The following is a 13,403-nucleotide window of genomic DNA, read 5'->3' as shown; positions in this document are numbered from 1 at the left end:
GGGAGTGGAAAGGCAGAGAGGGATGCTACTGAGAGGTATCCATCGGAGAGGAGGCTATTGGGGAAGGCTCGACGAAGTGAGGGTGGGGTCAACCTGCCCCACTGGGCACTGAAGGCTAGAGGAGAAGTCGCGACGAGGAATCGGCCGCCACCTCGGGGTGGGGGGTGGGTGTGTTGGGGGGGGGGGGGGGGGGCTCCGTGGACTGGAGGGGGTCCGCCGTCTGCGGGCAGGTGCTGGATAAGTGCTCGAAACGGTTCTTTGATAGAACCGAATCCTTTTGCATGTTGCTAGCGTGGCGCACATGGTGGCGACGCTGAGCTCTGGTGCTCGGCCGGCGATCGGGGCGGGGGCCAACCGTCTGCCATCCATGGTCGGAACCTGGTGCACCGCGGCCTGGGAACCTGCTCCTCCCTCGGCCCCCTGATGAGGATCTGAGTGGGAAGTAGGAGGGGGAACCACCAGGGGTGGCCGCCTAGTCTAACGCCGAGGACAAACTATGGCCAGATGACCCATCTGTTTGCAAATAAAGCATTGGCTTGGAAGGCCGGAATACTCCACTCGCTGCATAGTGGGATCGCTCCGAACACTGTGAATAGATATCATGTGAGGCACAGAATCCGACGAGGCAATACAAATGCGGAGAGATGGAATCCCCGTTGCTCGTGCGAGGGCCGAGGCAGCGGTGGGGGGGTATTCCATCACTCTCCCGATGGCACCACCAATCACTGGGAGGAGGAAGGTATTCCTTCCTGAGGCCTGGAAAGTAGACTGTCATAGGAAAGCTTGAAACTCCAGCTAATGGGTCAGATGCCTGGTCGAAGCCGTGCTGCCACTGTGCAAAGAAGGCATGGGCCCTACGCAGTGCAATGGGGCTCAGGTGCATGACAAGATTAGACGCCGTTGGTGAGTCGAACTCAACCTGGTAGTAGCCGTGCCCCAAAGGATGAATATCTACGATCGTTGCTAGCGCACCTAGGAGGCTAGCCTGAAGAAGATCTCTGAGTTGGCCACGCACAGGGCGGCTAGCGACAATCTTGCATGCGAGAGTGGAGGCCTCTAGGGATGTGACAGTTGTAGCGAGAAGCTGCAGGTCCACTTTGGAAAATGAAAGGCAGGTAATGGCGGCCTCGGTTGGGGCAGACGGAGCAGCTGCCATGGAGTCCTCCTGGGGGAGAAGACCAGAAGAGGCCGAAACTTACCGAGAAAATGAAGAAATACCGACAACCTGAGGGCGTTGCCGGTGGAACAAGGATGGGCTAGAGATGGCGGAGAAGAGTAAAATCATCTGGGCTTTCATCTCAAATATTATCAAACAGGGGACTGTGGTCTGGTTTAAGGCTGATTAATATAGGCAGTGATAAGGGAGCTCTGGATGTCTGCAAACAAAGAGAGACGTGGCTGCCAGGCACACGTGACCTGCTCTTTGACACACCTTGGGTTTTTTGACTGATGTACGTACCACCACGGCATTAGGAAGCCAACTGCCTTTTTGATTGAGTAGACCCATCCCCCTTGCCGGCTGCAAGCCTTTATGATCAGCTTGTCAATTGATCATCTGGCCCAAAGTTGACTTCTTGATGGGGTGCCCAATTTTTGGGGCTCAGAGTCCACCACCATTTGGGGGACCAACTTCAAGTTGCATGTCTTGATGTGGGTGGGGCTGCAAGGCCACTCACTTCATCACCCATCTGCATATACTGTTGAGATGCTTTACGTTTGAATGAGCTTCGGCCTTTCTGGCTGTTGTGTGTGTGTGTGCTGCCTCCCACTATCAGACTGCAAACTTATCCATGTACGAGACCCGAATAGATTTATATGGGGCTAGATTTGCTGCTGCCAAGAAGCAATACATGTGTACAGTGGCATTGCATGTGTGTGCGTCATCTTGTCATCTTGTGCGGTAGCAGAATCGGCGCATCTCTTCTTCTTCTTCTTCTTCTTCTTGCATGTCTTCTACTGCATGATTATGTTCTGCTTCAAATTGTGTGCCCTTGTCCGATTGTTATTCTCTGATAAAAAAACTGGGCAAATGGCTCCTTTAAGCGTGGCTAATTGTGCAGCAGCATTGGCCTTTTCCTTCTCCTAAATCTCTCTGATTCAGAAAATCAGCAAACTGTTTCTTCCAAGCCATATGGCTTGTCGTCCTCAGCTTCATTGCTCTCTGTATGTTTGCCATCCTCAGCTTCTTTCCAAGGGCATCATCATGTACTAAGGCTTCGATGCAGGGCTCCATTCTTTTCTTCTTCTCCATGGAAACCTCCCCTTTGGATTCTGAGATCATCAAGTCTGTGCTATACACAAGCAAAACTAAACTGACAATTAAACATGAAAGAGATCCTTTCAAGGTTTTCCTTTGCTCTGTACAGCGGCGTTGCGCTGAGATTGGAATCGGGGCTCTGGATGGTCTAATGTGGCCGTTGCTTGCTTTGTGTGCTTTCGCTTGTTAGAAGTCATCTCCTGTCTAGATTTATACACCAAGGCCTTTGTTGTGGGTGTGCCCGCCCTTATCAGGTGTTTTATCATTTTTCCTCACTCCCCGCATTTTTCCCCTATTTTTTTCCCATTTTTCTGTGGCATGGGAGGCAGTCTAGTAGTGGCAGGAGGACCCTGAGCCTGGCCGACTGCATCTGTGACATGGCCGACTGCAGTGCATGAGTCGTGGGACTCTTCTGGTGCTGGCCGACCCATTCAGATGCTGGCCGACTGTGATTATCCGGTCGTGGAGGTTCCTGTGTCCAGTCGGCTGCCCTACAACAGGCCGACTGCTGATGTGGGGGCATATATATAGGCCCCCAGCCCCATACCACTATTTGTATCATATTCGGGATCTTCTTGTGTATATCAGAGCAGAGTTACACGCCTACATCTCTCACTCTCTTGTGCTGTTTTTCTGCCTGCGTTTTTGCTCTTGTGTTCCCAGATCTGGTCATCATCTCCGCTGTGTATTCTGACATGGTATCAGAGCCCTAGGCTCTAGATAGTTCTTGGGATTTGTGTGAGCAAGAGGGGGACTGTTTTGTGGCTGATTGGTGGACTGTTTTGGACTGTTCGGGAAGAGGAGAAGCAAGAGGAAGGCGGGCTGATTTGCTGGACAGCCACTTGCAGGTTTTAGTTCTTCTTTGTTCCCACCCACCCACCCTTTTCAGAGTACATCCCCGCTATGGCAGATCTGTTTGAGATGGCCGAGAGACATGTGAAGATTCTGACACTCCCCACGTTCCCGGTGGACCGTCAGTTGGACGGGAGCAACTACGGCATATGGAAGGTGATGATGGAATCTGTTCTGGAGTCCTACGACCTTGCCAATTTCGTCGTTGTTGGTGTTCCACGGCCGGAAGTAGAGGAAGAGGAGTTACCGTCAACCCGAAAGGACCGGGAGGCCCAGACACAGATGTGGGATCGTGTCAACGCCAGGGTCCGTTCGTTTATTTTCCTCAACTGCACACCGCAGGTAATCAATCATGTAAAGCATATGACGCTGGCCAGAGGTATATGGGAGCATTTGGCCTCACTTTACAACAGGGTATCGCCCATGAAGAGAATTTCCTTGGAAGTACAGATGCGGGTTATGAGCCCTGCAAAGTCGTCGACGATGCGGGAGCATATTAACAAGGCTTCATCGGAGAAGTCTTCTGAGAAGAAGTCCGACGCTGACCGTGAGAAACTGAAGGCAGAGAGGACCTGTAATGATTGTGGCGAGAAAGGCCACTATTGGAGGCAGTTTTCCAAGCGGAAGACCGAGAAGGGTGAAGATTCCTCAGTAGCAATCATGAAGACTCCGGCTTTTGTGCACCTGGAGGCGATGGACACCGATGTTTCATTTTCTTCAGGTAGGGAGGAGATTGGAGGACTCTCCGCAACGGATACTCGAGAGTGGATTCTCGATAGTGGTGCTTCCAGGCACATGACTCCTTCCCGTTCCGGTTTACAGGATCTCTGCAGGCTTTCTGGTCATATTCTTACTGGGGATACGTCCACTATCCCAGTTCACAGCAGTGAGGGCAGGATGGAGATAGTTCCCGATGGTAGAGGGGGGAAGCATTCCTCCCAGGTGTTGTATGTTCCGGCACTTGGTTTTCATCTGTTGTCCGTGCATCAAGTTTGCAAGACTGGTGTACGGGTGGAGTTTGATGAGCATTTTGTTGTTCTCCGGGACAAAGCAATAGGCCAAGTGGTTTGGGAAGGCGGAGTGGAGAATGGAGTTTACAGGCTTTCAGCACTCTCTCTCCCAGGTCCTCAGGTTTGTGATGAGTGGCAGTCTGGTAATGGCCACTTAAGTGTGATGCGCTGCAGGTGCGAGCTTTCCGAGACTAGGTGGTGGATAGCTTGCCAGTAGATGGCAGCAGTTGGCAGGAACTTTCCAGTACTGATGTTGGTAGTTCTTGTGTTCGTGAGTCAGAGGAAGCTGAACAGGTCACTTATGCTCTGATGTCTCGTAGTATTCGGGACACAGAACTTCGAGTAGTTGAGGATATTCTTTCCACGGGGACCTTTCGGAAAGCCAGGCAGGTGGCAGGTGCTTACCTGCAGAAGGAGGTGGTTTCTCCAGGCTTTGTGGTTCCGGATTCAGAGGGGGTGGTTGATAGGTTTCATCAGGTTTCTAGGACTTGTTTGTGCACCGTAACAGGTGTTGATCCTTGTGAGCAGTGTGATGTCTCTGTGACTCAGAAGCTGTATGGTTCATTGATCTGGTTGATGGACACCAGATTGGATGGGAGCTTCCTGATGAGGCAGTTGAGCTCATGGTTGCAAATGTCTCTTTGGGAGGCAGGATTGCGTTTCCTGTGGTTTCTGCGGCATGCGAAGGATCATGGACTCTTGTACACAGGAGGGGGATTGTTGGATGGAGTCCGACTCCGCGGTTGGAGTGACTCGGTTTGGGGAGGAGATTCGGACACGAGGGGATCTACTTCAGGCCCAGGAGCAGTTTTCCGGAGCAGTTGGAAACAGTCATCTTTTGCCTTGTCGAGAACAGAGGCAGAGTACCGGGTTGTTTGTGATGCTGTTTGTGAGGTGGTGAAGGTGCAGAGGTTGCATGGCAGGTTTGGGCTTCCACTGGAGGAACCCATGGTCATCCAGAGGCACTTTGTTGGTGAACAGATAGTTGCTGATGACATCTTGCTGGAGTTCTGTTCGACGGAGGACAGTACGGTGGACCTCTTCACTAAGTCGCTATCTCAAGATTTGCTCAGGCGGCACCCCAGCTCCCAGTGGTTGGTTACACAGCCAGGAGCTGAGAGGGGGTGTTAGAAGTCATCTCCTGTCTAGATTTATACACCAGGGCCTTTGTTGTGGGTGTGCCCGCCCTTATCAAGTGTTTTATCATTTTTCCTCACTTTCCGCATTAATTTCCTATTTTTTTTCCATTTTTTTGTGGCATGGGAGGCAGTCTAGTAGTGGCAGGAGGACCCTGAGCCTGGCCGACTGCATCTGTGACATGGCCGACTGCAGTGCATGAGTCGTGGGACTCTTCTGGTGCTGGCCGACCCATTCAGATGCTGGCCGACTGTGATTATCCAGTCGTGGAGGTTCCTGTGTCCAGTCGGCTGTCCTACAACAGGCCGACTGCTGATGTGGGGGCATATATATAGGCCCCCAGCCCCATACCACTATTTGTATCATATTCGGGATCTTCTTGTGTATATCAGAGCAGAGTTACACGCCTACATCTCTCACTCTCTTGTGCTGTTTTTGCTGTTGTGTTCCCAGATCTGGTCATCATCTCCGCTGCGTATTCTGACATCGCTTGCCTGCCTTCTTCAAATTTGGTCGCTTTTTCTCCTCTAAATTGTCGCTCAAATAAATAAATAATAGAGGGAGTTTGAAAAGATAGGTTCGACTTAGCCTAGAACTCGTTCAGCTTTAGGAAAAACCTTTTCAAAATTATGGGAGAAGGAAAAACCTCTTCAGACTTGATTGAAGCTTTGGTGCAGAAATTAAAAATAAAGCATGCTATGTCAACTCCCTATTATCCCCAATGTAATGGTTTAGTAGAAAAAACTAATGGACTGCTTTGTGGATCTTTGTCTAAGCTAGTGGATACTATGAAGAGAAAGTGGGATGTGCATTTGCCAGAGGTCCTATGGGCCTATAAGACAACTCACAAACTCTCTCTTGGTTTCACACCTTTTCAGTTAGTTAAATATAAAGAAAATGCTTGCTCAAAATGATAATTTCCTCAACCATGGGCAAAAAGGATTCATGTAAGGTTCTGTAAAAAGAGTTTTCCGAACGCTTTCTATGTTGCTGCACCCTCCCCCCCTTGCAGATATATTCTTCTGCTATAATATATATATTGTAATGGCGCCACATTGCACAATTTTCTTTTTCTTTTACTTTAATTGTTTTAAAAAAATAGAGGAGGCACATTTCTTACATATTCGATAAAGCTCTAGGTTAGATGAAGAACATGTCATGGCTTGCATAGATGAAGGCGGGTATGATCCGAAAGTGCATTAAGATGAACGCTTCATGTCATGGATGAAGGTAAGTTTAAAGAATAGTCCTGATTCTCAATGCATGAAAGCAGAGAAAGAAAGGGTCTCCTGAATAAAACAGAATAGAGGATGATGTGGATGGAAATTATGTCCATATGAGCAAGTTTTTGGCATTGCAACTTTTTGGTGATGGGATGACTATGTATGTTACAAAATTTTTGGAAGGAAACTTAAAATGTATGCATCTTTGTGGTGTAAAGAGATCGGCTATGTAAGTTGTAACTTTCCGAGAGAAAATGGACTATGTAAGTCTTATGTGATTAACAACGTAACTTCTACAACCTTGTGAGATTGGTAAGTATTGCATCCTTGAGAGTGAATTATCTAGTCATTAAAACTATTTGGATTTCAAGTGGCTATGTAAGTTTTTAGGTCTGTTGAAAGTGGATCACCTTTTTGCTTCTCTAAGCTAGCTTGTGTAGGCCACTTCATTACAATGGTAGATGTTTTTCACAAGTAGCTTGTTTTGTCAAAGAGAGGAAGTGGATCCATAATGAAGAAAGACTTGATTGCTTTATTTTCAAAGATGAAAAACTTATCGAGGTAAGAATAAAATAACTCAACTTTAACATTATCTTCTATTGTGATTTCTCAAGTATCTTATCTTTTGGCATGGTTTTCAAGATGGACAAGATGATAAAAGCTTTGTTCAATAAACATGGGCAAGTTGGAATCAAGATGCGTCAACAAATGGTATTTCTTTTCATTGTGTTCGAAATTTATTTTTTAATGTTTTTTTGTATTGTAACTCTTTTAAAAGTTTTATTTTTGTAATCTCATAGCTTAGTATATAACTCCACATAAATTATAATGACGTAAATTTGTAGACAAACTTAAGGTGTATAGAAGAATATTAAGATTTTGTGTATAAAATGCTTCTAGACTCTACTTAACGGTTTATGGGAAGTCCAAAATTTTTTGGGAGATGCATAGTGAAGACCTACCATTATGTCTAGTTTCAATTGAGAAGACCAAGCTTCGTTTTGGTCTTCCAAAAAAATACCAAGGGAAGTCTTCCATTTTCAGTCCTACTGCAACCCAACTTGTCACCCGAATGTCTATTCTGTACATCCGACTACAGAACGTTGTTCTTCTCCATTCACTATCTTGTCCTTATGCAATAGGCCTCTCTCATTTCAGATTGTAGGTTCTATGGGCATATCCCTCCAAATGCAAAGTAGAAACGTAAACCTTTGCTTTCTCACTCCTTGGATTCACTTCAAAGTAGAAGTCCAATTTATTCACCCACTCTTCAAATCCTTGATTTGAGGTGGTTTATTCTTGAACTTTGCCAAAACAACTTTGTCTTTTACTCCTTTGAACTTATCTCTCTTATCATGTACATTATCCCCATGCAATTTATCATCATGTACACCATCCCCATGCAATGTCGAGAAATGTCCTTTGTGACTTCGATTTCCATCATAGCGAGAAGAATCAAAAGGCAATGCCTTTAGCATAGCCTAGAGATGAAGGATGCATTTTGGTGATGCAAATTTCCCATAGATGACAAAAAATGTGGTTGAATTTCCTTATTGCCATAATCAACCTCTTCCATGTCTCCAAACACTAATCTTTCTAATGGTCTAGTATAATCTTCCATGTTTTGATTGGGTTAATGTCTCCCAAATTCATGCGAAAGTCACTCCTTTTTGATGGCCTAGCATAATCTCCCATGCTTTTTTGCTTAGGTTGGTGTATGCCAAATTCATGAGAAACTCTCTCCTTTTTTGATGTCCTAGCATAATCTCCCATGTTTTCATGGGTTGGTGCATCCTAAATTCATGAGAAACTCTCTCCTTCTATGAGTCTTTCAAAGGAGGAGCACCTTGGCATGTTGGTAACCTAACATCTTGACTTGGTTGTGTCATACCTCCATTCTTGAATTCACTTCTCAAAGCTAGCATCTCACTCTTGAAGCCCTTGAAAAGTTGATTGAAATTCTCCAGCATAGATCTCATCACTAGCATGATGGTTTGCATTTTATTCGTCATCGAAGGACCACCACTCACATTTTGCAACCCTTTGGCATTCCCATCATTTGAATGCCTTGCATTGCCCACATTAGTATGTATATTGTCTTTATTTCCAAACTTAGCATTCATGTCATCATTATCTTCATCAATTCCGACATATTGTTGCCCAAACTCCACATCCTCTATGTACTCCCCAGTGTCATTGTCCATTATCTCTTAAAGAATCTTTGGGTTGCGGGGTCTTCCTATCAACATATTTGCAATCTTAAAATGCACAATTGACTAACCAAATGACCTCCATTTTTTCACCCAATAGCTTGTTGTGAAGCTTAAGTGATAGGCTTTAATAAAATGCGAAGAACGACGTTAAAACAAGATCCACCATTACTCTCTATTTTTTTTTTTGCACTGGAAAGCGTTTTGACCACCACCGAGTGCACACCGACACACCGATGCTCCAAATTACATGAAACTTGGTGTCTAGGCTATTTTTAGATTGCTATTTAGATTTTGGGGGATGTGATGGTGAAGTTGGACTTTGAATTTGATACACAGTTCAAAATTTGTCCAAAAGGTACCCGTGGGGAAAAATTGGTTGTGTCTCCTTGCCCAAGTCACCAAAACGAGTGTGTTATAGCTTGTTGGGAAGCTATTGAGATAAGGAACAAGCCTCTTTGTTTAATTTCACTTCAGTCCAAGTGGTTTTTGACTTGGTCAAACATTTGTAGTTCAAGTGTGTGAACATTTACAGTTAAGCTCTATGAACAATAAAAATAGAACATTTTGCCATAAGCTTAGGGAGGAGAAACTTGGGGTGGAGAAGCTAAGGGGGGTGGGGGTTCCAGTGAAGAAGAGAAAGAAGCAAGAGGATGAGGAACCTCTATAATAAGCTCGGGATGAGACCGGGAATCATCAGAGGAGAGTTCAAAAGAGTGAACACCGCAGGACATCACTAAGGACTTCTTCTTCAAATCCTTTAAGTTTTGGATTAAGAGCTTCCTAGATTTGGGATCGAATTTGGACCTGGAAAAATTTGTACTTTCTAGATTTAGGATCGAATTTGGACTTAGCAGAATCAAGGATATGAGCATAGTCATAATCAAAAACCCTAAGATGTGAAACTGAAGGTTTCTGTCATGTAAAAGTCTCCTCTGATGTCATATTAGCAACCGGAGAACGGTTGATGATGTAGATAGCAGTGGTGGTCCAGCTTCTCCCCAAAAAGAGGGAGGAAGATCAAAAGAAGAAATCATGGTACGGGTCATCTCCCTAAACAATCTTGTTTTTGTGTTCAACCACACCATTCTACTGGTGGAGTGCCAAGTGTGGAGAACTGATGGCCAATACCTTTCTGGGAATTAAAGTTGTGGAAGGCTTCGGAGATGAATTCTCATCCATTTTCTAAATGGACTTGTCAAACCTTTTGTGTGGTCGCATTCTGGACCAAAGCCACCCACCACTCTTGAAAGCAAGAGAAAGCTTAAGATTTTTCTACCACCAAGAGATAGACCCAAACTTTATGTGAGATATCATCAATAATAAGCATGAAGTACCTGGAACCACCTTAGGTAGTAGTCCGTGTGGGACCACACAATAAGCTCCAAGATGTGAGAAGCATGATGTGAGTAGCCTCATGAGGGAAAGGCTCTCTATGTTGCTTACCATGCAAACAAGCCACACAAGTGGAGTGGGAGGGTTTCAACTACAAAAGACCCTCGACCATCTGTTGAAGAGGAGCATAGTTCAAGTGAGCCACCAAATTCCTTCAACCTATAAAGACCACCTTCTTGTACACCTATGGAAAAAACAATCTAAAAGGTGCTAGTTTCAATGACCTCAAGAACTAAACTGTCAAAGTACATGTCGTACATGTGAGTAATGCACCCACTATCATACCACCCAATTCAAAAGATGTGAGGTGGTAGGAATAGGTGAGTATGTAGGAAGCTTCTCGATGTCAATAAAGACAGTCTCCTTGGTAGAAGAGGGTCTATGGTATTGATTGGTAGACGGAGAGATTTAACTGGTGGGATTCTTTGCAGAACCACTTTATGTCTTCTTCTTGTGATAGTTATTCTGTGAAAGTGACCTGTGTGACCATAATAATGGTAAGTAAGATCCTTATGAGAAAGATTGTTAGCAGAGGTTTAAAGTCAACTTTATTGTTGGTGGAACCCTTAGAGAGACTGTCATTTGCATTTTCCCTTGACCTAAACAAGGGTATCAAGGCTTGTTTTCTTCCTCATATCTCTATCCTGAAGCATGCCAACAATAGTATACAGATTGGGAGTAAAGGGAAGAAGTGAAATAGTATCACATAAAGATGAGAAAGTTTCGGGCAATTTAATGTGGAGATCATGAACAAAGTCTTCATCAATAGGGCTATTGATGAAGACTTTGTTCATCATCTCCTCCTAAAGAGACCAACTGCTTTTGGGATGGTAACAAACTTCGTGATGGAATCCATGATGTTGGCAGTGTCGAAGATCTTCAGGTTGGCAAGCTGATTCTCCAAGGTAATCTTATGAGTAGAGTTCTCTCTATGATAACTCCTTTGAATGGCTAGCATGATATTAGCATTTTTTCTGTAAGAGAACATAATTTAGTCATGCATTCATGAAGAAAAGATTCTATTAATGATCAAGAAAGGTTTTATGACTCTAAATAGCATGAAATTGAAGGGGAAAACAAGAGAAAAGCTATCTTTCTTGTGCTTAGATGCTTCTTGATGCAATCTTGAAAGAGATTGATGAAAATTAGCATGAGATTAATGACATTCACTCTCATCTCAGCCCATCTTATTCCCATGAAAAAAGAAATGCATAGAAGCTGAATAAGGGGAAGAAATGCTTACGAATTCTCCTAGTAGCAAGAAGAATGTCCAAATGGCTTATGCAAGAAGAAGCCTCTTTGTGGAAGAAATGCTTACGTATTCTCCAAATAACCAAGATCTAGGTCAAAAAGGCCAAGAAATAGGAAAAATCACTCACCAAAGCTTGCACACAAGCTATTGAAGCCTCCAAACACTTGCTAGAGAGCATCACGGCCATCATTATGCACCTATTGACTTCGAAAATGCATCTACATCCATTTCTTAAATTTTCCTCCTCATTAGTTATCCTTTGCCAAGATGAGATTCCAAAATGCTTGAATCAACCTCTTATAAGCCTAGGTAGGCTTGGTGAATCATAGGAGAGGCTAAGGTAAGTGAAAATGGCCAAAAATGTTGATGCAATTGTCAGTAATTTGGGAAAAAATAGAAATTTTATTTTTAGGGTTATTTTTAAAATCAAGCTCAAAAGAAGTCTCTACTAAGCATTGGAAAGCTTGTGGAGAGCTAGGGCTAGCAAATGGTTCAAGAAAATTTTGAGAAATTAGAGGAAAATGTAGAATGGATCAAGAACCATGCTCTGATACCACTACAAGAAAGGGGATTGATGATTAACTTGTTTACATAGGGAGTTGGACATAGGTGAAGATCACCATTAAAGCTTTCTTGAGCAAGATAATAAATTAGTAAAAATGTTTATTCATAATTGAGTAATTATAATTAAGCCTATAATTGACTTATATGCTCTTGGCCATGTTTACAGTCACTTATATGTTGGCCTCCACACTTGACCATGCCCACGGCCCCCTTGTTGGCCTATTAGCCTTCTTATTTTCATTAGTATATACTTGGCCTAATTATATGACCAAGTATTTGAACCCGCTTCATTATAGCAAAGCTATTTTTCTACAAGTAGATTTAGTGGAAAGTGATGCAAATTTTGGACATAAAGATTTTACACATGGAGAAACGCTTTTACTAATTAAAAATAAATCAATATTATAAACTCATTGCAAGGCTAGAGTGTAAGATCTAGGCTAAGTATACAAATGTTACATTAGGTAAATTTGGACTCGAAAAATGGCCCTCTACGAAGGGCCTCTAAGAAGAGTCATGGCATCACGTTGGTGAACCTTATGTATCTTACATCAAAACCCCCACATGTGACATACTATTGGAAATACCTTAAAATTCAGATTATAAATATACCACCTCCGATAAATTTAAAGTTGATATGCTCAAGTTATGTCTTTCCCACTAAAAAGGTAGATTCCAACAGTTGTAACATGGATGCCATAATGATTGGAATCTACATTTTAGTTGGGAAGGCATAATTTGAGTATATCTAATCCAAATTTGTTGGAGGTGGTAGATTTAGAATCTAATTTTTGTGGACTTTCCAATGGTATGCCACATGTGGGGGTTTTGATGTAAGATACAACCCCTTTTTTTTCTAGAAAAGTGATGCATGGCTCTTCTTAGAGGGCCCTCTTTTACTCCCAATTTTTCCTAATGGCTTCTTGCATCTTCCTCACTATTAATCTTAAGACTATAAAGATACATCCCAATTTTTCCCAATGGTCTTGATATTGAAAATCAACCAACACACCTTAGTCACATTATAGTGTCACTTCATTTACCTCAATGAAAAGTGACACCATTTTAACCTCCGTCACTTCATTTACCTCAATGAAAAGTGACACCATTTTAACCTCCTTACCTATATGCCCCAATCATGGCAACTTTTTCACATGTATATAAATCAAGAAGATGTAAACAAATGTGCAAAGAACCATCGGTCCTTTCCTACTAAAGATTGATATCTAAAGAACCTCACAAGGTCTAGGATCTAACCACTCTTATGATTGAAATTGGAGCACTTGTAAAATTTTTCCTTTAACGTCTCCATTCTTTTAAAGCTCCATCTTCACCTATACTTATAAGAAAACAAGTAAAGCAAGCCAATTATACTTTTATATCCTACCAATCACAAAATTCTGAAGTGAAAACATGCAAAATTAAAATAGTTGAATAGTATATAATTGTACACATAGTTACTTTTGTAATGGACAGAGTGCAAGTTGATAAAGTTACTTTTAT

General features: G+C 43.4%; 1 protein-coding gene across 3 annotated transcripts in view; it reads left to right on the top strand.

Annotated features, from left to right (window-relative positions):
- Window positions 1-13,403, top strand: part of LOC147624218 (uncharacterized) — a 45,630-nt gene that overhangs the window by 7,316 nt on the left and 24,911 nt on the right. For 2 of the 3 annotated variants that reach the window (XM_086819169.1, XM_086819170.1), the window contains exons 1-2: window positions 1,717-7,040; window positions 7,122-7,190. In XM_086819169.1, the coding sequence (XP_086675295.1) occupies window positions 3,161-4,336 (1,176 nt within the window). In that variant the 5' untranslated portion in view covers window positions 1,717-3,160 and the 3' untranslated portion in view covers window positions 4,337-7,040; window positions 7,122-7,190. Of the gene's footprint in view, window positions 1-1,716; window positions 7,041-7,121; window positions 7,191-13,403 lie in introns of those variants that run through there. The other variant, XR_015269067.1, reaches the window with a different exon arrangement.

The sequence above is a fragment of the Cibotium barometz genome, chromosome 25 (assembly GCF_041138505.1).
Source record: "Cibotium barometz isolate CiBa-2024 chromosome 25, ASM4113850v1, whole genome shotgun sequence".
Classification (NCBI taxonomy): Eukaryota; Viridiplantae; Streptophyta; class Polypodiopsida; order Cyatheales; family Cibotiaceae; genus Cibotium; species Cibotium barometz.
Note: the sequence above shows the minus strand (reverse complement) of the source record. Positions and strands in the feature narration are given on the sequence as shown.